At 43.2% G+C, this 24,121-nt stretch overlaps 1 protein-coding gene across 1 annotated transcript in view; it reads left to right on the top strand.

The window, feature by feature from the left end:
* Positions 1-24,121, top strand: part of LOC124595832 (brachyurin-like) — a 56,930-nt gene that overhangs the window by 775 nt on the left and 32,034 nt on the right. The window contains exons 2-4 of the mRNA XM_047134729.1: positions 2,124-2,190; positions 10,711-10,879; positions 21,288-21,433. Of these exons, the coding sequence (XP_046990685.1) occupies positions 2,124-2,190; positions 10,711-10,879; positions 21,288-21,433 (382 nt within the window). The remainder of the gene's footprint in view (positions 1-2,123; positions 2,191-10,710; positions 10,880-21,287; positions 21,434-24,121) is intronic.

Here is a 24,121-nt window from a genome sequence, read left to right as displayed (position 1 = left end):
AATCCACGAGTAAGAGAAAATGTAGCTTATCTTACGAAAGTATTGTCTTTTTTCTAGTTTGGTGACATATAATGCAATTTTTTTATCTTTTTTCTCCAACTTCCTGAAGTAACTCACATTCTAAATATTAAAATACCACATCATATGAAGAGAGCAGACTTTGTTGTGTACAAAGTCCAGAATCAATATCTATGATAAAGAATGGAAACAAGGGTGAATCTGCAGCGGCAATGTAATATGTAATTATCGCCATTCAACGAGTTTTTCTGAATGTGGTACAATTTTTAACATGTTCAATAATTTCCGAAAATTTTATTATTATTATTGTTTCAATTTTTCAAATTTCTCCAATAAATTTCACTGTTTCTTAGGAGCAAATTGTGTGAATACACTATGTATTCTATCTTAAATAATTTGTTAGAATATAGTGATTCAGGTAGTTGAATAACTTTAGTAGCACATCAGTTCTAAGAGAACTGAATGAAAGCTTACAGACTTTATATGCACACTAACAACATTTGTAATGTAAACCATTTCATATATTGCCATAATTTTCACAACAGAACACCTGATTAACGAATGCTTTGTTTCTATTGAAGCATATGTCCTAACTGGCAAAAGTGCAACCCCCACTCTCCCATTTTATTGTCGAGTAATTCTGTTTAATTACATTTCATGACCGCCATCAATCAAGAGCCTGAAGGAAATGTTCTGAGCATTGCAGATCCTTTGCACCATAGTGAGACAAAGTATCGACTGGATATCCACAGTCACTGCGATTCCGCACTTGTTAATACCTTTTGTACATTAGATCTGCTGTTATTACTTCATGACAGGTTCAGTACGGTATTAATTTCACTAAATTTAGGTTCCCTCATGTTTGTGTTGAGCTTCACATCCTTTAAAGATTTACCTGGTCATACAACCACATCAATTTTAATGATTTTGCGTAAACAATTTACTCATAGTGTTTTGACTTCATAAATTCTGGTTGTTTATGAATATGTAGAGTGGTAATGCATGTAACTCGCAACAATTTGTAAAACAATTTGTCACCACAGACGCTATCCTGCTCTATTCTAGTTCAGTATTAATATACCAAATAATTTCCTACCTTAGTTGATTGTTTGTAAACTAGCTGTTTCCTCTGCCTGTGCTTGCATATCAGTAGTTCTGTTAGGATGAGTGATGGAGAGTAAGCTACTGTACATGAAATAACCTCAGCTGCCCTCACGTGTCTGCTTGTTTGGGTAAGTTTAGCTCAGGATGTGTGCCATACACGCCGCACACCCTCCCCCTCCCTCCATCACATCCCCTACTCCAGTTCACAACAAGGCTGCACGCACACAACGTTGTTGCTAAGTGGTGCAAGCGTGTTCCATCTGTTATTTCCCGTTATTTCATGATTTTAGGTGCAGAAAATTTTTTAATTTCTTAAATATCCTATGTTCTTCCTCGGAATTAAAGCTATCTCTATATCACATTTTATGGTTCAGCAGTTTAGTCGTAAAACCATAACTCAGACACTTTTGCTCATATTATGGTACAGCACGGATTAAAAACATTGAGGATTCTGTAAGCATTGTCTACGTTATATTGAATCGTATTTCGTAAAACATACCAACCAAAAAAACATTTTCTCAAGTACGATGAAGTTCATAAGTCAAAGTATAAACAGCTTTTTCAAAGAGCAAATATTTTCTCCTAATTTGCTTAATATTTTTCAAATCAATAAATTTCTTAAATTACACACTTTTTTATAGTATCCTGCGTTCTTCCATAGCGTTCAAGCTATCTCTATACCAAATATCATCAAAATCGATTCAGCGCTCAAGTTGTGGAAAAGTAACAGACAAACACCCTTTCGCATTTACAGAACCTTAAATTACGATATTTTTTATTGATCCAATTTGACAGAACACAGCTTGTATGTTGCCACAGTCTACGCTCAAGTTACCTGTGAAAACCCCACTAAAATTCGTCTTTAAAGTAGAGAGACAACCACAACGGTCTTACAGCGTCATTATTAGTATAGATAAAGATATAGAAGATGACGTATTTTCGTCGTATGGTTTTGCTGAACACGATATCAACAAAAATGTATAAAATTCCTTTGTTGACAGGCGCTGCCCCAGTATGCGACGCTACACCGCAATCTTACACCTATGGTAAAGACAAAGCCACTTGTGCGTAAGTATCTCTATAATGTACGAGTACCAGAGAAAACTTATGTTTCACAGCAGTATTTAAATCACTCTTACTTAATCCTCGAATCCGTGACATTTTATAACTAGTTGCTTGCTTATTGGCGACCTTTAAATCGGCTTATCACAGAATACGCATTTCTCGTAGCAGCAGAGTCATACGTCGCAAATTGTGTGCCATTGCGTATCGCCATAGTTCTGTCTATCACTATTTAGCTCTTGTACATCTTTCTGTTCTGAAATGATACGTTGTTCTAAATCATATTTATTGAAACTAACATAAATTTTGAAATTAACTGCGCATACACTAGTTCAGTACATAAAATCTCCTTTAAGTCTTTTCTGCCTGGTCATTCTAGCAAACATTCTTTGCATATGTGATATTCATGTCCAAGGTATTATACGAAGTACCCGTGAAATAACTGTAGAATCTTCGCATGGTGCTACCTACCTCCCTACGTTATCGATCAATTGTTATTTCCGCCAAGTCCTCCGAGCGGGAAACACAGTGTGTCATACCTCTGTGGCACGTGTGTAGTATCCTGGTGCCTATAGTACTATAAGTAAAAGCTGGGGGCGCTACCCTCACAACAACAGTCATATGGTATGATGACAGGCCCTTGATGGAAACAAAAGTACAAAAGTGAACACAATGTGGAGCAAGGATTTTCTGCGACATATGTAAGAAGCAACTGACAAAAAGAAAACAAACTCTGGACAACGCCAACAACATGATAATGTAAGAAGTGAATGGGACTGGATAAGTGGTACTATTGTTTTGCTACGTACTTGACGCTGTGGTATGACGTAGTAAGCGAGTTCGCTTATTGAGAACGGAAAAAATCCATCTCCATCAGGAACTAGATCGTCTGATCCCTCCGAGAGTATTGATCTATTATCCACCATAAAGCGAAAACTCTGTGCTTATTTGGCTGTTAGGTTAAATGTTTCTATTAGTTACCTATTAATACAGGTGCCATCTTCGTCAACTCGGAATGCACCCTTCTTACATAACATGCTGATAGCCATGTATGAAGGTAAATGCAGTGTTTGTTGACTTCAGAAATGCTTCTTACTCATTACTACACAAACAGTCAATAACGAAATTGCTATTGTATAGGATATAAAGTGAAACTCGTATCTTGTTTGAGAATTTGTTGGTCTAAGGCGCGGCACTCATGGACTGTGCGGCTGGTCACGGCGGAGGTTCGAGTCCTCCCTCGGGCATGGGTGTGCGTGTTTGTCCTTAGGATAATGTAGGTTAAGTAGTGTGTAAGCGTAGGGACTAATGACGTTAGCAGTTAAGTCCCATAAGACTTCACACACATTTGAACATTTTTTGAGAATTTGTTAGTATGGAGGGCACAGCATCTTACCTTAACAGGACAGTCATCTATAAGCGTAGAACTCCAAGCATACCGCAGGGAAGTGCGTGGAGACCATTACTGTTAATATTGTTATATTAATTACCTGGCTGACAAATTTAATAGTTATCTCAGATTTATGTAGATGATATACTTACCTTTAATGAAGTACAGTGTGGAAAATGTCGCACACAATCATGTCAGATATTAATAAGACTCCAAAACTGTGCTAAAATCGGAACCTTAAATGTTCAGAACGTTGAAATTGGGAATTTCACAAAATGGGAACAGGTAGTATAAATATAGAGTGCGGCAAAAAGACCTCCTGTTTTTGCAGAGGCCACTGTGTGAGTTGTCATGGGGTTACTGATGTGGACGAGGTATCGATCAGTAGCGTACATGCCATTTTCAGCAGGCGCCTTATCTCTTCTTGAGGAGAAATCGCCTGCCCCCTACGTCACCTGATTTATTACGTTCTGATTCTTTTTTTTTTTTTTTCTTTGTGGACACTTGAAGGCTGAAGTGCACAAACATATACACATAACTCTGCAAGCACGGTAGGAGGCAATAACCCAGGAAGTGGCTACCATTACACCGGAAATGACACGAAAACGGACGGCTCCTGAAAGAGGCTTCCTCAATGTGTCAGCAATAGAAGACAACACGTACTAACTTCTTTCTTTATTTGTAGCTACCTTTTAAAATACGGGAGGACTTTTTAACAGATCCTGTACAATGGCTCATGATCGGAACCAATAAACTCATGCAAATATATGGGCGTAACAGTTTGCGAGTTGTTAAATAAAATCATCGTATAGGCTCAGTTGTAAGTAAAACAGGTATCAGACTTCAGTTCATTGATAGAATATAGGGTAACTGCAATTAGCCCACGAAGTATATTACTTGCAGAACACTCGTAATGCAACCCATCCTGTGATATCACTCATGTGTGTCGGACCAATATCAGATAGGTTTGAGAAGGAGTATCAGCCACTTGTAATGCACTGCGGGTCGTATTTTCACAAAGCAACAGGAAGCTGTATACAACTGGAACTAAGTATTGGCCTCAAGATATGTAAGGCAGTTCAAGTATTTTCGATAACTGCTTAAATTAAATGTCATATAAGAAAGAAAAACACTCAAAACTCTTATAGGATGGTCCTTCATTTGTTGATCATCTACACTAGTCTCGCAACAGATGACTTACTGGCAGTTTTTCATCTTTACCACTAGGGCAGCTCAGGGTTAAGGAAGTTATGTACTTCTGGCAGGCCATGTGGCAGAATTATATGTCTATGACCTACGGTAGTGAATCGCGACACCGCCAAATCTCTAGGACCGGAGTTCTAAGCAACCCATAGCAGCCCCTAACAATTCCGCATCCACATGCGTCAGCCATTAGAATGGATGACGGGCGAGCTATCGGGATCATCAGCAGTCCCTCTGAGATTAACCAGTGGGATTTAACGGATCCGCCAGCCCAGTCCCACAGCTTGCTCTTGGTGGGAGACTCACATTGTTATCAAAGCTATCATTCATTCTGCTGGTTCTGCCATAGATGCCACGTTGTTACTACATATCGACGGTTTCTGGTCGTCTTCCGAGCAGAAATTAATTATTGCGCGATGAAATGGCACTTGCACGTACACTTGGACATTCTCCTAATGTGTCTCTACAGTGAGGTGACTCATTCGATACCTCCTAATATCGTGTTACCCGGGATAGTGAAGCAACAAGTCGTTGTAAGTCCAATGAATAAATATTGAGCTATACTGCCTCCATAGCCATTCATAATTGCGAAAGAGATGACAGTGCAGGATTTTGTCCACGTACTGACCTCTCTATTATGGTATAAATATTCTATGGGGTTCATGTCGGGAATTCTAAGTGGCCAAATCATTCGCCCGAGTTGTCCAGAATGTTCTTCACACCAGTCGCGAACAACTGTGGCCCGGTGACGTAGGGCATTGTCGTCCATGAAAATTCCAGCGTTCTTTGGGAACGTGAAGTATATGTATGGCTGCAAGTGGTCTCCAAGTAGGGGAATATAACCATTTATAGTCAACGATAGATTCAGTTGCGGCAGAGGACGCAGTCCACTCCATGCAAACACAGCCTATACCACTATGGAACCACCATCGCTTCCACTGTGCCTTACTGACAACCTGGGTCCATGGTTTCGTCGAGCCTGTACCATATTCGAACCGCACCAACCTATATGATGACGAGCCCAGGAGAGGCGCTGCAGGCGATGTCACACTGTTGGAGAAGGCACTCGAATCGGTCGACTGCTGCCATAACCCAATGACGCCATTTTTCGCCGCACTGTACTAACAGACACGTTCGTCGTGCGTCCCACATTGATTTCTGCGCTTATTTCACACATTGTTGCTTGTCTGCTAGCACTGACCACTCTATGCAAACGCTACTGCTCTCGGTCCTTAAGTGACGGTCGTCAGCCACTGGGCTGTCCATGGTGAGAGCCAATGCCTGAAGTTTGGTATTCTCGTCATGCTTTAACACTGTGGATCTCGGAATATTTACTTCCCTGACGTTTTCAGGAATGGAAAGTCCGATGCGCCTAGCTGCAACTAACATTCCTCTTTCGAAGTTTGTTACTTCTGTCATGCGGCCATAATCACGTCGGGAGCCTTTTCGCATGAATCGCTTGAGTGTAAATGACATCTCCCCCAATACCTTCTGCACGCTGTACTACCGCCATCTGTATATATGTGCACATCGCTGTCGCATGACTTGTATCACCTCACTGCACTTCCTAATGGCCAAGTGGTTGTAGGTGCTTCAATCCGGAACCCCGCTGCTGCTACGGTCGCAGGTTCGAATCCTGCCTCGCATTAATGTACGAATGCCTGTTGGTTGTGTCGGATAGAGAATCAAGTCTGTATTGGATTTGTTTGACGAATAAAAGCACATCTGCAGTTGCATAGTTGCCTTACTTCAAATGCACGACCAGTTTCGTAACGTTAGTTACATCATCAGGTGTAACGCCTATACTGCGTTCACCTTGATTGAACCTGATGCAAACATTGCAGTATGTATTCTTCCGAGTTTGCCGGCATCTCATTAGATTTCATTTCACGTGGAGGGGAAGCCAAGCTGTCTGCAGTACAGTCAAACACGATAATAAGGATATGTACGTTTTATGCTGTACATTATGCGAACATCGACTCAGCGATAATACGGGACATCAGTTTTGCCTGTACATTTAACGCCGGCCGAAGTGGCCGTGCGGTTCTGGCCCTGCAGTCTGGAACCGCGAGACCGCTACGGTCGCAGTTTCGAATCCTGCCTCGGGTATGGATGTGTGTGATGTCCTTAGGTTAGTTAGGTTTAACTAGTTCTAAGTTCTACGTGACTAATGACCTCAGAAGTTGAGTCCCATAGTGCTCAGAACCATTTGAGCCATTTGTACATTTAACTTCTAGAGCACTGGTTAGCCAGCTTGTCCCTCTAACGTAATGTGATGTGAACAGTTGCAGCTAAGACCTAAAACCAGACGACAGAGAAACCATATAGCTTCGAATGTTATTTAATTTTTAAACCGAATGAAAAAAATTTTCGGCAAAACTCTATAACTATGCTCCAAAGGGGACTAGACTGAAAACAAAACATGACCTCGTTTTTAACTGGCATAGTACTGTAATTAAAAACAAGAGTGATGAAAATTGCTGATTTAAACTACGAGCAGTCTTTCTGAGTGAGCTATGGCGTAAAAGCAAACCGCAGGGATTTCACAGAATTGTTGAATGTTGAAGCCACACAAGGTATTATTTATTATCGGTCGTATACATTTCAGTGCTGGAGCGGACATCTGCTACGTTGATAACGAGGCGAGCAACAACAAAATCCTCAAAGCCTCCCATGTGCCACATTTTCTCCTGTTCTTTTATGATATATCGTCCTAGTTTCCACCAACATTCGCGAGTGACCTACGGCAAAGCTTCGTGCATTAGTTCTAGTACGTCTGGCAGCTTAAATGCATTGTTATTTCTCGCAACAAATCCCTTAATTAGGTTTCAGATCCATTCTATCTCTCTTAAATTGCAGTTGTACGACAGAAACTGTAAAAAAGCAGCATTTGTACGGTGTGCTCGATGCCACGAAAAATATTTTCCATGTTTCTACAGCGCTTATCACTGTGGCTCATGTGAGACCACATTTGTGATATAAAACAATGAAGATAGTCTAGGTAAAGAGCATATTTAACTTTTTTGCAAAAATTTAATTTGTAATGTTTTCTTAATATAAACAATCCTGCTTAACAATTCTTTATAAAGTGTCGATGGTTAAGAAATTACATTTGCAATGAAAACTGGAATTTTGCGTGTGATATGTAATTAGAAAGAAGAAGACTTGCATTACTTATAAAAAATGATGATTAGATATGTTGTAGGTAGCATACATTTGACGCATTTTATATTTAAAAAATGTAGATATTCGAACTAAACAAAAAAGAAAGAAAACGAAAAGGAGACTTCTCAAAGACTGGAACAAAGGTCTACACAATATCCAATTACCGTTATTCCGCGCCACCGATTAAGCCAAACATCACGCTTATCTCAAGCCCTCAACGTCAGTAAATACAATTTCTTGAGAAACTTAATAGCCGATTTTTTTCTGTAATGTTGTGAAAAATGTGGAGAACAACTAGTTTCTCGCTATTTTTCGTGCACCACGCACGTGTTTCACTAGGGAGCAGGAAGCGGCTTCAGCCATTTCCACAGTACGTGTTAACAGCTCGACAATCAGAGTCCAAGTGGCGTTTAGGTGCACGGCGACCGTAGATGTTTTCTTAAATAAAAGCTACATAGCGGAAGGGTGATTAAGAAAGACGTTGATGGCTGTTAATTAGAACACTAATGATATGTAATATATACTGTAGTGGTAAGTTACAAATAATTGTTCCATATCCGGCGACACTGAATGACTGGGTCGCACAAAGTGCTTCAAGATTGCAGCAAGGAAGTGGAATCCAGAGGGAACGGACGTGGATATTCGTTGGAGTGTCAACAACGCAGTTGAAAGCAAGGGAACTGCTCCAAATGAGCGTATAGTTAGAGTTTAAAGAAATCTGTCTATGCAAAGAATATGCATCATCAGTATCAACGGGTGTTAGAGATTATATGCATTGCTTAGGTGCTTTAGCATTTTCGTGCACTGAAAAAATATGTGAAACTTTTCACTGTATACGTTTGCTCTATGAACGTGGCAAACTATTTTTGTAAGCCTTGAGAACCAGTGGGCTAAGCGTTATCGTATTTTCAGAATAATGGAAAGGGCCATCCAATGATGAAGAAGACAGTATGCGTCAAATTGTCAATGAATTCGTGTTAGAGGATTTGAGAATGAGGGAATTACAAGAAGAAAAGCAAGACGGGGTTGTAAAACATTGGGATTCCGATTACAGTCATGAGGATCCCTATTTTTCCCCAAATGAGGAAGAAGACGATGAAGATGAAAATCCATTACATAGAATATAAGAGACGGAAAATGGGAACAAAATAAAGGAAGAGAGATTCTTCTGCAGGTACCAATAAAAAAGGAATAAGTAGCTTCTACTTTTGCTACATTTTATAATGAATAACGAACTGTCTCTATTTCTCTTTTAAAGACTGAGAATAAAGTATTCATTGGAAAAACAGATTAACGCCGGAAATTACAACCAATTAGGCGCGGTGGGAAAACATCAAACAAAAATGTACCGCACATAAGTCCTGGACCCACGAAAAACATTGATCCTAAAGTCGGTAACAGTGAATTACACTGCATGAGAAAATGACACAAGCACAAACTTCATGGGTTGAGAGGGTTTGTGATGTTATTGCAGTGATTACAATTTCAAGTCAAATTTATAAAGAACTTGTCAGTATGGCCCGCGTATCAGTGTGACGTTGCACCCCGTCTCACCTCGATGCAAGCAGTGAATCTGTTAGGAAGGTTGTCATAAAGCCATTGCATCCTCTCCGAGAGACAAGCTGGTCCGTACATCCACGCAAATCCCACAAATGACCTGACAGGGGCAGATCCGGGGGTCCTGCTGGCCACGGTAGTACGTCAACATCAGGCAGACAGTTCACAGTGACACATGACATATTTAAACGAGCATTGTCTTGTTGAAAGCTGGCACCAAGCAACTGTCGCCTGAGAGATAACTCATGACGACGAAGTGGTGTGGCCGGAGTGGCCGAGCGGTTCTAGGCGCTACAGTCTTGAACCGCGCGACCACTACGCTCGCAGGTTCGAATCCTGCCTCGGGCATGGATGTGTGTGATGTCCTTAGGTTAGTTAGGTTTAAGTAGTTCTAAGTTCTAGGGGACTGATGACCTCAGAATTTAAGTCCCATAGTGCTCAGAGCCATTTGAACCATTTTGAACGATGTGGTGCTCCTGGGCATAGTTCCCCTCCAGACGCAAATGACTATGTTGTGGTCATCGCTGGTCACTGACCAAACCTCTGGGATGACACAGAATGTTGGAGTGGTTCTATTACCTGTGCTCGGATGTCAGGCGCTGATATGAAGGCGTTACAATCAGCCCGGTTCACAAGTTGGTCCTCGCTTGAGATGGTCAGAAGTCGTCGACCAGAGGATTGAAGACAAGTACGCCTACCCTTAAATTTCCTTTGCAGGCCAATTTCGGGTCACTGTCATACCTCAATGCCCCACAAATTTAGACATTACACGATTAAACCAGCCGGCCAAATGGAGACCAACAATGAGGCCCCTTTCAAACTCTTTCAGCTGTTCATAACGGTGTCTCATGCGAGTATACAGCATCTCAGTGTTCTTCTTAGTGATCACTCAGCATCTGATGCTGATCCCGATTCTTGTATACCCTACCAACAATACCAAACACGAAGAACACTAATTCACTTCGGTGGCCATTCCACTTGTCATTTACATACATGCCGATAGTTTCTATGTGTATGAAGCTATATTGTCATCCCAGCACCTCTTCGTCATATTTCATTTTGTAAGTTGGGCAGTGTACATTTTGTGTGACTTGTGCAAGTTTTATCTGTTTATATAGATACAACCAGAACAAAAACTTGTCATATTCCCAAACCCCTCCTTCAGTGTGCAACTAAACTGCCAACCCATGACCAGTTTCCGCCTGTTTCAGCTGGACACCCAAAGGCTGAAAAGGCTGGTGGCCGCATTGTAAATGGCGCCCCAGCCTCACTCGGCCAGTTCCCACACCAGGCGTCCTTGATCATTGACTACGGCGCCATGTGTGGTGGGTCGCTGATCTCCGCCTCTGTCGTCCTAACAGCGGGGCACTGCGCCTCCGGGTAAGTAAAACCAATGTACCAACGCCAAGATCCAGAAAGTGGTCTCATGCTTATTCGAAAAAAGACTACGTTTATTTGCTATTGTAAGACTTGAAGTCCAACTGCACTGACGAAATATTCCTGTGTCATTATCTAAAAAACAATACTGCCTTGAAGCTATGTTTCGACAAGCTTCCTACTTATCAACTTCAGGACAGGGACTGGTATCCTGTATGAAGTCATCTTCAATATACTACACTCCTGGAAATGGAAAAAAGAACACATTGACACCGGTGTGTCAGACCCACCATACTTGCTCCGGACACTGCGAGAGGGCTGTACAAGCAATGATCACACGCATTGCACAGCGGACACACCAGGAACCGCGGTGTTGGCCGTCGAATGGCGCTAGCTGCGCAGCATTTGTGCACCGCCGCCGTCAGTGTCAGCCAGTTTGCCGTGGCATACGGAGCTCCATCGCAGTCTTTAACACTGGTAGCATGCCGCGACAGCGTGGACGTGAACCGTATGTGCAGTTGACGGACTTTGAGCGAGGGCGTATAGTGGGCATGCGGGAGGCCGGGTGGACGTACCGCCGAATTGCTCAACACGTGGGGCGTGAGGTCTCCACAGTACATCGACGTTGCCGCCAGTGGTCGGCGGAAGGTGCACGTGCCCGTCGACCAGGGACCGGACCGCAGCGACGCACAGATGCACGCCAAGACCGTAGGATCCTATGCAGTGCCGTAGGGGACCGCACCGCCACTTCCCAGCAAATTAGGGACACTGTTGCTCCTGGGGTATCGGCGAGGACCATTCGCAACCGTCTCCATGAAGCTGGGCTACGGTCCCGCACACCGTTAGGCCGTCTTCCGCTCACGCCCCAACATCGTGCAGCCCGCCTCCAGTGGTGTCGCGACAGGCGTGAATGGAGGGACGAATGGAGACGTGTCGTCTTCAGCGATGAGAGTCGCTTCTGCCTTGGTGCCAATGATGGTCGTATGCGTGTTTGGCGCCGTGCAGGTGAGCGCCACAATCAGGACTGCATACGACCGAGGCACACAGGGCCAACACCCGGCATCATGGTGTGGGGAGCGATCTCCTACACTGGCCATACACCACTGGTGATCGTCGAGGGGACACTGAATAGTGCACGGTACATCCAAACCGTCATCGAACCCATCGTTCTACCATTCCTAGACCGGCAAGGGAACTTGCTGTTCCAACACGACAATGCACGTCCGCATGTATCCCGTGCCACCCAACGTGCTCTAGAAGGTGTAAGTCAACTACCCTGGCCAGCAAGATCTCCGGATCTGTCCCCCATTGAGCATGTTTGGGACTGGATGAAGCGTCGTCTCACGCGGTCTGCACGTCCAGCACGAACGCTGGTCCAACTGACGCGCCAGGTGGAAATGGCATGGCAAGCCGTTCCACAGGACTACATCCAGCATCTCTACGATCGTCTCCATGGGAGAATAGCAGCCTGCATTGCTGCGAAAGGTGGATATACACTGTACTAGTGCCGACATTGTGCATGCTCTGTTGCCTGTGTCTATGTGCCTGTGGTTCTGTCAGTGTGATCATGTGATGTATCTGACCCCAGGAATGTGTCAATAAAGTTTCCCCTTCCTGGGACAATGAATTCACGGTGTTCTTATTTCAATTTCCAGGAGTGTATTAACTGCACTCTTCCTGCCTTGAGGGACCGGCAGTTGTCCTCATCTGACACAGCGCAACACGATCTACCGTATTAGCCTACTTATCATTTATCCGTCTTCTGCGTTCTATCTTCTCTCTCTCTTCAATCATCTATCTATCGAGATACAAAATGAAGTGCTTAGTCGCTGTTCTATCAGGATCTACTGTAGGGGAGGGGGGATATTGGTATGGTTTTCACTGATAGATAGACTGACTTATGAGGAAGGAATGCGTATATAATTTTTAAATACTTCATTCAACTACGGCGAATTAAATATCTCCGCTGCTGTGAAAAGCATGTTGAATGTCATTGACATCTAGTGGTGAATGGAAGAACTCTTTGGAAGCACAGTTCTGCAAAGTGCGAAGCACTGCACTCAAACAGAGTGCATTCGTTCCCCTCTCTTTGATGTACCACCATGCGGAGAGATTAGCGCAGAATGCTTAGTGTGGATGTGCATTAACGCAATAAGAGAAAGAAAAAGAGATGTAAGTCTCTGACGATCTCTCTCTCTCTCTCTCTCTCTCTCTACCTCTTTCAGGTAGATCCTATTACATTGGTTATAAACATTTCAAACAAACCATGATGTTCTCCCTTCACTTCCCTGAGAAATCACTCCAAACGCCATTAACTACGGAACAGACAACATTCAGGCCTCCTCAGAACTTCCCTGGCGTGCACTGCTTAAATGGTCTGAGTTGTTCTCTGATTTTTATTCATTGTCATGCGCGGTGGCGGCATTACCGCTAACCCCGACAACTCGTCCGTCGTAAATAACCGTATGAAGCCGGAATGTGTCGCTAGTTCACTTATAAAAACAAATCGTTTTCGACACCGTATAAGAACGTGCGAGAAACTGTAGCAAATTCCTAGAACTCTCCACTGAAATCAACACATTACTATTCTGAACAAACTTCTGGTAGATGTTTTACTCCACTGCTGAAGTCGAGGAATGTTGTGCGCTACACACATCCCTGAACGAGAAAGTACCTCATACGGAGACAGCGGACAGCAATTTGGCAGGAGTAAGGGTCTGGTCTTTATCCTTAAATCATTACGTGTGAATTCTGGAACTAAATCGTTCCTTGACAATGCCATTACACATTTACTGTCTCATCAAAGCTTGTGTTCAGACTCTGACGACATCGCCATAGACGAGATGTCTAGTCTACCTACTTCGTATTTGTTTCTATGTATCTCGCATTTTGGGAGGGGTGGAACTTGTGGTAACGTATATAACGTTTATTTCCAAATTATCACACCACAGAGTTGTTCTGGAGCTGTAGGACTTTGCCAAATTAAAGGTTCGTGCTACCCATCCTGATGTGCAGGTCGAGTATCTGAGAGAAACAGCCTATCTATTGAACTATCGAACTATAACTCCTGCTCGATACCTCCGGAAGAAAAGGCTATCTAGAGGGGTAAATGAACCGTGTTTTTCCGAATAATAGCAGAATTAAAATTACGGTGCCGTCCATTAAAACCGACTAGGTGTTGCAGTGTCAATTGTAGATAGACCAAACACTCTGCATTATCATGCGGCACTGGGTGCAACGTACAAAAAGAGTTCCTTTAAATGAAATTTGCAGAACAGAGAATCAATGACGGACACACCTTATGACAACTTCGAACAGGTCATAGTGCAGTACAGTGCCAAAGGGATCTGAGAGTCTGTGATCAAAGAGGCGGTGGAAATAACGACAGATAATCACGAATTTAGTATTGGAGGGCAGCGTAGAGGGTAAAAATTTTAGAGGCAGACCAAGACATGAATACACTAAGCAGATTCAGAAGGATGTAGGTTGCAGTAGGTACTGGGAGATGAAGAAGCTTTCACAGGATAGAGTAACATGGAGAGCTGCATCAAACCAGTCTCAGGACTGAAGACCACAATAACTAGAATGCTCTTGTCAAGCGAGACAACAGTTTTCATCCAGGTTTCCTCTAGTCATTCGGCAAGAACTGCCTCGACAGAGCGGCGATGGCAGCAGGCTTCTTGGACTACCAGCCCATAACTCTACATCCAGTCCCCTACTATCTCATACTCAAAAACCTGTCGGAAGTTTCATTATTTTCTATCCTTCCCGGTGTTGCTATTCTAGTTGCCACTATTTATATATGGATACATAGCATTTCAGTGTCATTGGATTAGGACTGGGAGTTGTGCATTCGTGAGTTCAGCTTAACAAATATACATAAAATTTCTTGCAATAGGTCAAGAACAGTTAAACAGAACTTAGTTTTTACCCCAATTTAGTTCTACAAGCAGAGCTCAAACAAGAAATTAACAATTAAATGATTTCGACACAAACAAACATAAATCAATCTGGGAGATACAATAATAATTACAATACACGGCACTATAGTTTTATAGTTTCTGTACTTAACCACAGGACACTAAGACAACTTACAGACTTAAGGTTACCCACCTAGCATGCAGTTCAACCTTGGTTCACCAATTCCTGTTACCATCATCGAATAATAGCATCGCTCCTACTCAAATGTCGAACAATGCTTCGATTGGGTTAGATAGAGCAGCAATCAGCCGTGGAATTAAGTTGTTTTAATATGACATTTATAGTCACAACGCAGATCAGATTTTGACCTATGTCAGGTCATTATCAATGCAGTGCGGAATTGTAGCAGTTGTTCGTACTCAAGTGAATTCTTACACAGTTGAACACATGGTTGAACTGTGTAAGCATTCACTTGAGCACGAACAACTGCTACAATTCCGCACTGCATTGATAATGACCTGACACAGGTCGAAATCTGATCTGCGTTGTGACTATAAATGTTCTTTTCTGCGTTTACTTCGTATATTATTATTTAAATTGCGTGTGAGTTTCATATAGGAGGTGTAATTTCGAGTTTTAGTTACTGTAATCGTAAATTCAGGCAGATTGTAGCACAGTCGTTAGGCATTTATTTGTTTTGTTACGTCAGTGGCACTTGTCTGTCTAGTAGGCTTTCAGAGACCAGTGTGGCCTGAGCTCCCAGTTGGTGCACATCGACAGCGCAGAAAGATACGTATATAGCTTCTTTTCTGTGTTTACTTCGTAGATTCTTACTTAAATTGCGTGTGAGTTTGGTATAGGAGGTATAATTTCGAGTTTTAGTTACTATAATCGTAAATTCAGGCAGATTGTAGCGCAGTCGTTAGGCATTTGTACAGGTTAGTTCATACATTCTTTGGGTGTTTCCCTTGCGTTATTTAGGCACGGACTCGTGTTTCAGTAACTGTTGTTCAACATCGATTAGAATGGACGTCCCTGTCCATTCTGTGTTCGGATGAGGGCTCAGTTGGCATCCCTTCGCTCACAGCTGCAGGCGGCGCTGACTTCGGTCGCGCAGCTTGAGGCTATTGCCAATGGGCACCACTGTGGGGAGCCAGACTTGGGTATCATGGGGATGTCAAACTTGTCCCTTCTGTCCCCAGATTGGTCTGCTGCTGTGGTTGCCCTGGTTGCTGCCCGCAGTGGGGCTGAGCCCTCGTCTGTGGTTGATTGGGAGGTTGTTCCAAGGTGTGGCAGGCAGCAAAAGACGTCCCCGGAGGCTGATCAGAAAGCCTCCCCGGTGCGTCTGACAAACAGGTTTCAGGTACTGTCTCTGGCTGAGCCAGATGCACCTGCCTGCCCTGTTTCACAGGATGCTTCTCAGCCTTCAAGGTCTGGGCAATCGCAGAGGGTGGGCTTATTGGTAGTTGGGAGCTCCAATGTCAGGCGTGTAATGGGGCCCCTTAGGGATATGGGGGTAAGGAGGGGAATAATCCAGTGTGCACTCCATGTGCATTCCATGTGGAGTCATTCCTGATGTGGAAAGGGTCCTTCCGGACGCCATGAAGAGCACAGGGTGCAGCCAGCTGCAGGTGGTGGCTCATGTCGGCACTAATGACGTGTGTCGCTTTGGATCTGACGAAATTCTCTCTGGATTCCAGCGGCTATCTGATTTGGTGAAGGCTGCCGTTCTTGCTTACGAGATGAAGGCAGAGCTCACTACCTGCAGCATCGTTGACAGAACCGACTGCGGACCTTTGGTGCAGAGCCAGGTGGAGGGTCTGAATCAGAGGCTCAGACGGTTTTGCGACCGTGTTGGCTGCAGATTTCTAGACTTGCGCCATAGGGTGGTGGGGTTTCGGGTTCCGCTGAATAGGTCAGGAGTTCACTACACTCAGCTGGCGGCTACATGGGTAGCGGAGGCTGTGTGGCGTGGACTGGGAGGTTTTTTAGTTTAGAAGGCCTCGGGAAAGTACAGGGTGAGCTGCAATCTCAAAGGGTGCATGGCAAATACAGGACGTGCTTGGATCAAGGAACAGTCGGAATTGTAGTTGTAAATTGTTGTAGTTGTGCTGGGAAAGTCCCTGAGCTTCAAGCGCTAATAGAAAGCACAGTAGCTGAAATCGTTATAGGTACAGAAAGCTGAAATAAGTTCCGCCGAAATTTTTACGAAGTCTCAGACGGTGTTCAGGAAAGATGGATTAGGCAGAATTGGTGGTGGAGTGTTTGTGTCTGTCAGTAGTGGTTTATCTTGTAGTGAAGTCTAAGTAGATACTCCATGCGAATTGGTATGGGGGAGGTTATACTTAACAGCTGAACTAAGTTAATAATTGGCTCCTTCTACCGACCCCCAGACTCCGATGATATAGTTAGTGAACAGTTCAGAGAAAATTTGAGTCTCGTAACAAATAAATACCCCACTCATACGGTTATAGTTGGCGGGGACTTCAACCTTCCCTCGATATGTTGGCAAAAATACTCGTTCAAAACCGGTGGTAGGCAGAAAACACCATCCTAGATTGTCCTAAATGCTTTCTCCGAAAATTATTTCGAGCAGTTAGTCCACGAACCCACGCGAATTGTATATGGTTGTGAAAACACACATGACCTCTTAGCCACAAACAATCCAGAGCTAATATATGCCGGCCGAAGTGGCCGTGCGGTTAAAGGTGCTGCAGTCTGGAACCGCAAGACCGCTACAGTCGCAGGTTCGAATCCAGCCTCGGGCATGAATGTTTGTGATGTCCTTAGGTTAGTTAGGTTTAACTAGTTCTAAGTTCTAGGGGACTAATGACCTCAGCAGTTGAGTCCCATAGTGCTCAGAGCCAATCCAGAGCTAATAGAAAGCATCATTGACTGATACAGGGATTAGTGATCACAAGGTCGTTGTAGCTAGGCTCAATACCGTTTCTTCCAAATCCACCAGAAACAAACGCAAAATAATTTTATTTAAAAAAGTGGATAAAGTGACACTAGAAGCCTTCCTAAGAGACAATCTCCATTCCTTCCGAACCGACTATGCAAATGTAGACGAGATGTGGCTCAAATTCAAAGATATAGTAGCAACCGCAATTGAGAGATTCATACCTCATAAATTGGTAAGAGATAGAACTGATCCCCCATGGAACACAAAACAGACCCGAACACTGTTGCAGAGGCAACGGAAAAAGCATGCGAAGTTCAGAAGAACACGAAATCCCGAAGATTGGCTAAAATTTACAGACGCGCGTGATTTGGCACGGACTTCAATGCGAGATGCCTTTAATAGGTTACACAACGAAACATTGTCTCGAAATTTGGTAGAAAATCCGAAAAAATTCTGGTAACATGTAAAGTACACAAGCGGCAAGACGCAGTCAATACCTTCGCTGCGCAGTGCCGATGGTACTGTTACCGACGGCTGTGGCGCTAAAGCAGAGTTATTGAACGCAGTTTACCGAAATTCCTTCACCAGGGAAGACGAATGGAATATTCCAGAATTTGAAACATGAACAGCTGCTGGCATGAGTTTCTTAGAAGTAGATACCTTAGGGGTTGCGAAGCAACTCAAATCAAATGGGCAAATCTTCAGGTCCAGATTGTATACCGATTAGGTTCCTTTCAGATTACGCTGATACAATAGCTCCCTACTTAGCAATCATATAAAACCGCTCGCTCTCCGATAGATCTGTACCTACACACTGGAAAATTGCGCAGGTCGCACCAGTGTTTAAGAAGGGTAGTAGGAGTAATCCATCGAACTACAGACCTATATCATTGACGTCGGTTTGCAGTAGGGTTTTGCAGCATATACTGTATTCAAACATTATGAATCACCTCGAAGGGAACGACCTATTGATACGTAATCAGCATGGTTTCAGAAAACATCGTTCTTGTGCAATGCACGAAGTAATGGCCGCTATCAACAGGGGATCTCAAGTTGATTCCGTATTTCCAGATTTCCGGAAAGCTTTTGACACCGTTCCTCACAAGCGACTTCTAATCAAGCTGCGGGCCTATGGGGTATCGTCTCAGTTGTGCGACTGGATTCGTGATTTCCTGTCAGGAAGGTCGCAGTTCGTAGTAATAGACGGCAGATCATCGAGTAAAACTGAAGTGATATCAGGTGTTCCCCAGGGAAGCGTCCTGGGACCTCTGCTGTTCCTGATCTATGTAAATGACCTGGGTGACAATCTGAGCAGTTCTCTTAGGTTGTTCGCAGATGATGCTGTAATTTACCGTCTAGTAAGGTCATCCGAAGACCAATATCAGTTGCAAAGCGATTTAGAAAAGATTGATGTATGGTGTGGCAGGTGGCAGTTGACGCTAAATAACGAAAAGAGTGAGGTTATCCACATGAGTTCCAAAAGAAATCCATTGGAATTCGATTACTCGATAAATAGTACAATTCTCAAGGCTGTCAACTCAACTAAGTACCTGGGTGTTAAAATTACGAACAACTTCAGTTGGAAAGACCACATAGATAATATTGTGGGGAAGGTGAGCCAAAGGTTGCGTTTCATTGGCAGCACACTTAGAAGATGCAACAAGTCTACTAACGAGACAGCTTACACTACACTCGTTCGTCCTCTGTTAGGATATTGCTGCGCAGTGTGGGATCCTTACCAGGTGGGATTGACAGAGAACATGGAAAGGGTGCAAAAAAAGGGCAGCTCGTTTTGTATTATCACGTAATAGGGGGGAGAGTGTGGCAGATATGATACACGAGTTGGGATGGAAGTCATTAAAGCAAAGACGTTTTTCGTCGCGGCGAGATATATTTACGAAATTTCAGTCACCAACTTTCTCTTCCGAATGCAAAAATATTTTGTTGAGCCCAACCTACATAGGTAGGAATGATCATCGAAGTAAAATAAGAGAAATCAGAGCTCGAACAGAAAGGTTTAGGTGTTCATTTTTCCTGCACGCTGTCCGGGAGTGGAATGGTAGAGATAGTATGATTGTGGTTCGATGAACCCTCTGCCAAGCACTTAAATGTGAATTGAAGAGTAATCACGTAGATGTAGATGTAGATCATCCAAAGTTCACAATTTTACAGATCCACTGATCCATGTGTTTTCCTGTCGGTGGCGATAAGCCATGTCCGTCAGTTCTTACAGTGATATCAACTACCTTGGACCTGTCCTCCATTATTTCCGTTTACTTATATGTTCAGTGCTATTTACATCAGGCGTTTTGTGTTTTCCTCCACGCTTGTCTATACGCAGTGTTCAGACTCTGTTCACCCAATAGATCAACTCACATGTCAAATTTTCATTCCTTCTCTTGGGGATTCAGGTCAAGGGCTTTCTAGTCGGCTAGTGTAGTTTGCAACAATTTGTGCTGTGCGTGGTGGTTTTGCAGATCTGTCACCCCTGTGCAGATGCAAAAGTGGAGAGGTACGATATTGTTATGCATGTGACGCTCTTCCATTTCTTTCTTTTGTAGTTTTAATTGGTGGCCATCATGGAGATGGCATTTTTGCAGTGCTAGTAGGAGCAGTTGCGCCTCCAGGAACAGCAGCAAAAGCTGCAGCACGAGCAGACGCAAAAACTGCTCAAACAGAATGCGCAGTAACTCTGCTCTCACACTCTGCTCTGAAGACGGCCCAAGTGCCTAGGGAGAAGCCTCCCCTCCACCTTTGCCCGCCCACTCCACAGAGCCCTCAAAAGCTCTTGCTTCGCATAAATCAGTTTACGTGTCAGCAGGGCGACGGTGTCAGTCATGGCATATTCCTACCAGTAGACTAAATTGTTACAGTGTGCATACCGCCCTCACCGTTTCCTTTGCCATCCTTTCACCCACAGAATAGGGTAGTGTGGTGTTGCTCCCGTGACTCCCACTTCGGACTACATGGAATTGGAACCAGCGCCTTCCTTTTACCTGTCGGCAGCGATAGACCGGCGCTGCGTTTTTAAGCTGATTTACTCTTCCTTGACTGGGGCGTTCACCTCGCAATGTGCTTTGTTTCTGGTGCTTGGTTGTTCAGTACCTCGTGCTGGTCACGTTTTGTGTTTTTTCCTATGCTTATCTCTACGCATTGTTCAGACTCTTTGCATCCCCAGTAGATCCACACGAATATCGAGTTTCCTTTCCCTCTTCCGAGGTTCAGCTCCCCGGATATGTAGTCGAGCCACCGCCAGCTAGCACAGTTTACATTTGTGCCGACAGTGACGGTTCGCTGCGTTTTTACGCCCTGTGCAGATACAAAATACATGATCCATAGACAAGTTGGGCACACGTCTTCCCTCCCTGAGGTAACAAACAACTTCGGCGACAGGAAGAGTATCTGGCCACAAAAGTAAAACAGACATAAAGTTGCCAAAGTTTGGGTACAGCAGAGCCTATAATAGTATAGATTAACGCTGTCTAAAAGAAGAAGAAGGAAGAAAATTCTCCTGAATGCTATTAAGTCAGCATATTCTTACTTCGTCACGCTAACCTGTGCTGTAACCTTCTTTTGCTGCGACAGGTTCAGCACGTGGGAGGTGAGGCTTGGACTCACCAGTCTCAGCATTATTGAGCCTAGCCGCGTGACCATCTACACCACGTCTGCGACGGTGCACCCTGAATACGACGTCGCCGTCCTCTTCCTGGGTACCAACGTCCCGCTAAACAGTAAGTCCAACACATATGTGGATACATTATCATATAGACAAATAGTTTCCAACACTACCTAAAAATTTACCACTGTATACACTGCATGAATAGAATAGTCGTGGCGGACTTGAATTCGACATTAGGAATAGGAAGACAAGGCAAAATAGTAGGTGTATATGGACTGGAGGTAAGGAATGAAATAGGAAGCCACCTGGTAGAATTTTGCGCAGAGCATAACTGAATCATAGCTAACAATTGGTTTAATAATCATGCAAGAAGGCTGTATACGTGGAAGAGACCTGTAAACAACAGAAGGCTTCAGACAGAGTATATAATGGTAAGACAGAGATTTAGGAACCAGGTTTTAAATTGTAAGACATTCCGAGGGACAGATGGACATTCTGACCACAATTTATTGGTCATCAACTGTTGATTAAAAATGAAGGAACTGCAAAAAGATAGTAATTCAAGGAGATCGGACCTAGATAAACTGAAAGAAGCAGAGGTTGTAAGGAGGTTCAGAGGAAGCATGAGGGAATGATCGACAAGAACAGGGGAAAGGAATTCAGTAAAAGAAGAATGGGGAGCTCTGAGAGATTAAATAGTGATGGCAGCAGAGGATCAGGTAGGTAAAAAGACGAGAGCTAGTAGAGAACCTTCGGTAACAGAAGAGATATTAAATTTAATTGACGAAAGGAGAAAATATAAAAATTCAGTGAATGAACAGGCGAAAAGAAACACAAAACCCTAAAAAATGAGATCGACATAAAGTGCAAAATGGATATGCAGCAATGCTTAGAGGATATATTTAAGAATGTAGGAGCATGTATCATAGGGATAAAGTAGATACCGCATACAAGAAAACTAAAGAGACCTTTGGAGAAAAGAGAACCACCTACATGAATATCTAGAGATCAGATGGAAAACAAGTCATAAGTAAAGAAGGGAAAGCAGAAAGCTGGAAGGCGTATGTAGAAGATCTACACGAGGGAGACGTAAGGGGAGCCGGAACGTTGAAAATGACAAAACTGACGTTTTTTGGTTTTTTCATTATAAAATGATTTGGAGTTTTCTGAATAAAACAAATCAAGTTTCACCCTTACAAGTGAATTCTAAGTGTGTTTTTTATAGCTGCAAAGTTGACGCGCCGCGTAAACGGTTGTAGCGACTTGGTGTGCCACCTCTGACGGCGCCGCTCGCTGGCTGCAAGCAGGGTAACTTTGCGGAATTAGACAGTGTTTTGTTTTCCAACGTTGTATGGATTTGTCTCTGTGACAAGTGACTGTTCATATCACCAAACATAAACGCTATACTGTGTGCATTGACTTGTGGAGTTTGCTTCTTGTTGTTTAGCTGTTCAATTTTGCGTATTTGATGAATTTTGCTCGTACTTGTTTTACGTATTTGGATTGTGGATATCAATATGCCACGTTTCAGCAATCGAGTGTTGTTGTTTCGAAGGGAGATGCTGCTCAGACTGCTTCACCGACTACTCCAAATGAATGTGATATAACTTCTTCCAGAAAGAACTTTGTGACAGTAAAGAAAAATTTGAGAACTATGAAAGTGACAGTAATGATGTGAATGAAATAATTTACAATTTCTTGCTCTCTAATTTTTGAAACATAACTTATTATGCCAAGTTTGCAAAGAAAGAGGACTGGAATTGAAAATAACTTCACACATTGGTTTTGCATGTAAAATGTTATTGAAGTGTAACGAATGTGCTGCAGAAGTTTCGTTTTCTAATTCTAACAGTATTCCTCGGAGTGGTAATAGTGGAAAGAAGGTGTATGATATAAATGTTAAGCTAGTGCATGGCTTGCGTTGCATTGGTAAGGGCAGTGCTGCAGGTACAATGTTATGTGGAATTATGAACTTGCCAAAATCCCCAACCAAGTGTCGATTTTCTAATGAATTGATAGAATCTTCTGCTGAAGATATTGCTCAGGCAACAATAAAGAAAGCAGTTGAAGAAGTTGTGACAGACAATGGGAATTGCAGAGATTTAACTGTTGCTTTAGCTGGATCATGGCAATGTAGATGTCATAAATTTCTAAATAGAGTTGTGACAGCTACCAGTGGAGACAGCTGCAAAGTAATTGATGTTGCTGTTCTCTCAAAACATTGTAGATGTAAGGGCAATACCAAGGCCGAAGAGAGTGAATGTCGTGAAGCAAATTTTCATGGCACAAGTGGTGCAATGGAAGTGGAGGGAGTGAAAGCAATTTTTTCCAGATCACAGGAGAGGTTCAATGTATGATACACTAACTATCTAGGAGATGGTGATTCTAAGGAATATAAAGCTGTAGAGGAACTCAAACCTTATGGCAATGAAATTCACGTTAAAAAACAGGAGTGCACTCGACATGTGCAGAAGTGCATGGGGGTTCACTTGTTCAAACTAAAGCAGACATTAGGATCCCAGAAGCTTAGTGATGGTAAGACCCTTGGAGGAAGAGGAAGATTGACAGATGAAGCAATTGATAGATTGCAGAGGTATTATGAGTGTCCTATTAGGAAAATACAAGAAGCATTGAGCATATGAGGAGAGCAGTATGGGCATTATTTTTTCGTACTGCATCAACAAATGAGCACCCATAACATGCACTGTGCCCCACAGGTGATGACTCATGGTGTAAGTACCAATCAGGAAAGGAATATGCCCATAAAAACAGTTTCACAAATGCTGTAATTGATGTAATT

Source organism: Schistocerca americana, chromosome 2 (genome assembly GCF_021461395.2).
Source record: "Schistocerca americana isolate TAMUIC-IGC-003095 chromosome 2, iqSchAmer2.1, whole genome shotgun sequence".
Lineage (NCBI taxonomy): Eukaryota > Metazoa > Arthropoda > Insecta > Orthoptera > Acrididae > Schistocerca > Schistocerca americana.
The sequence above is the reverse complement of the archived record's forward strand: the minus strand, read 5'-3'. Positions and strand labels throughout refer to the sequence as shown.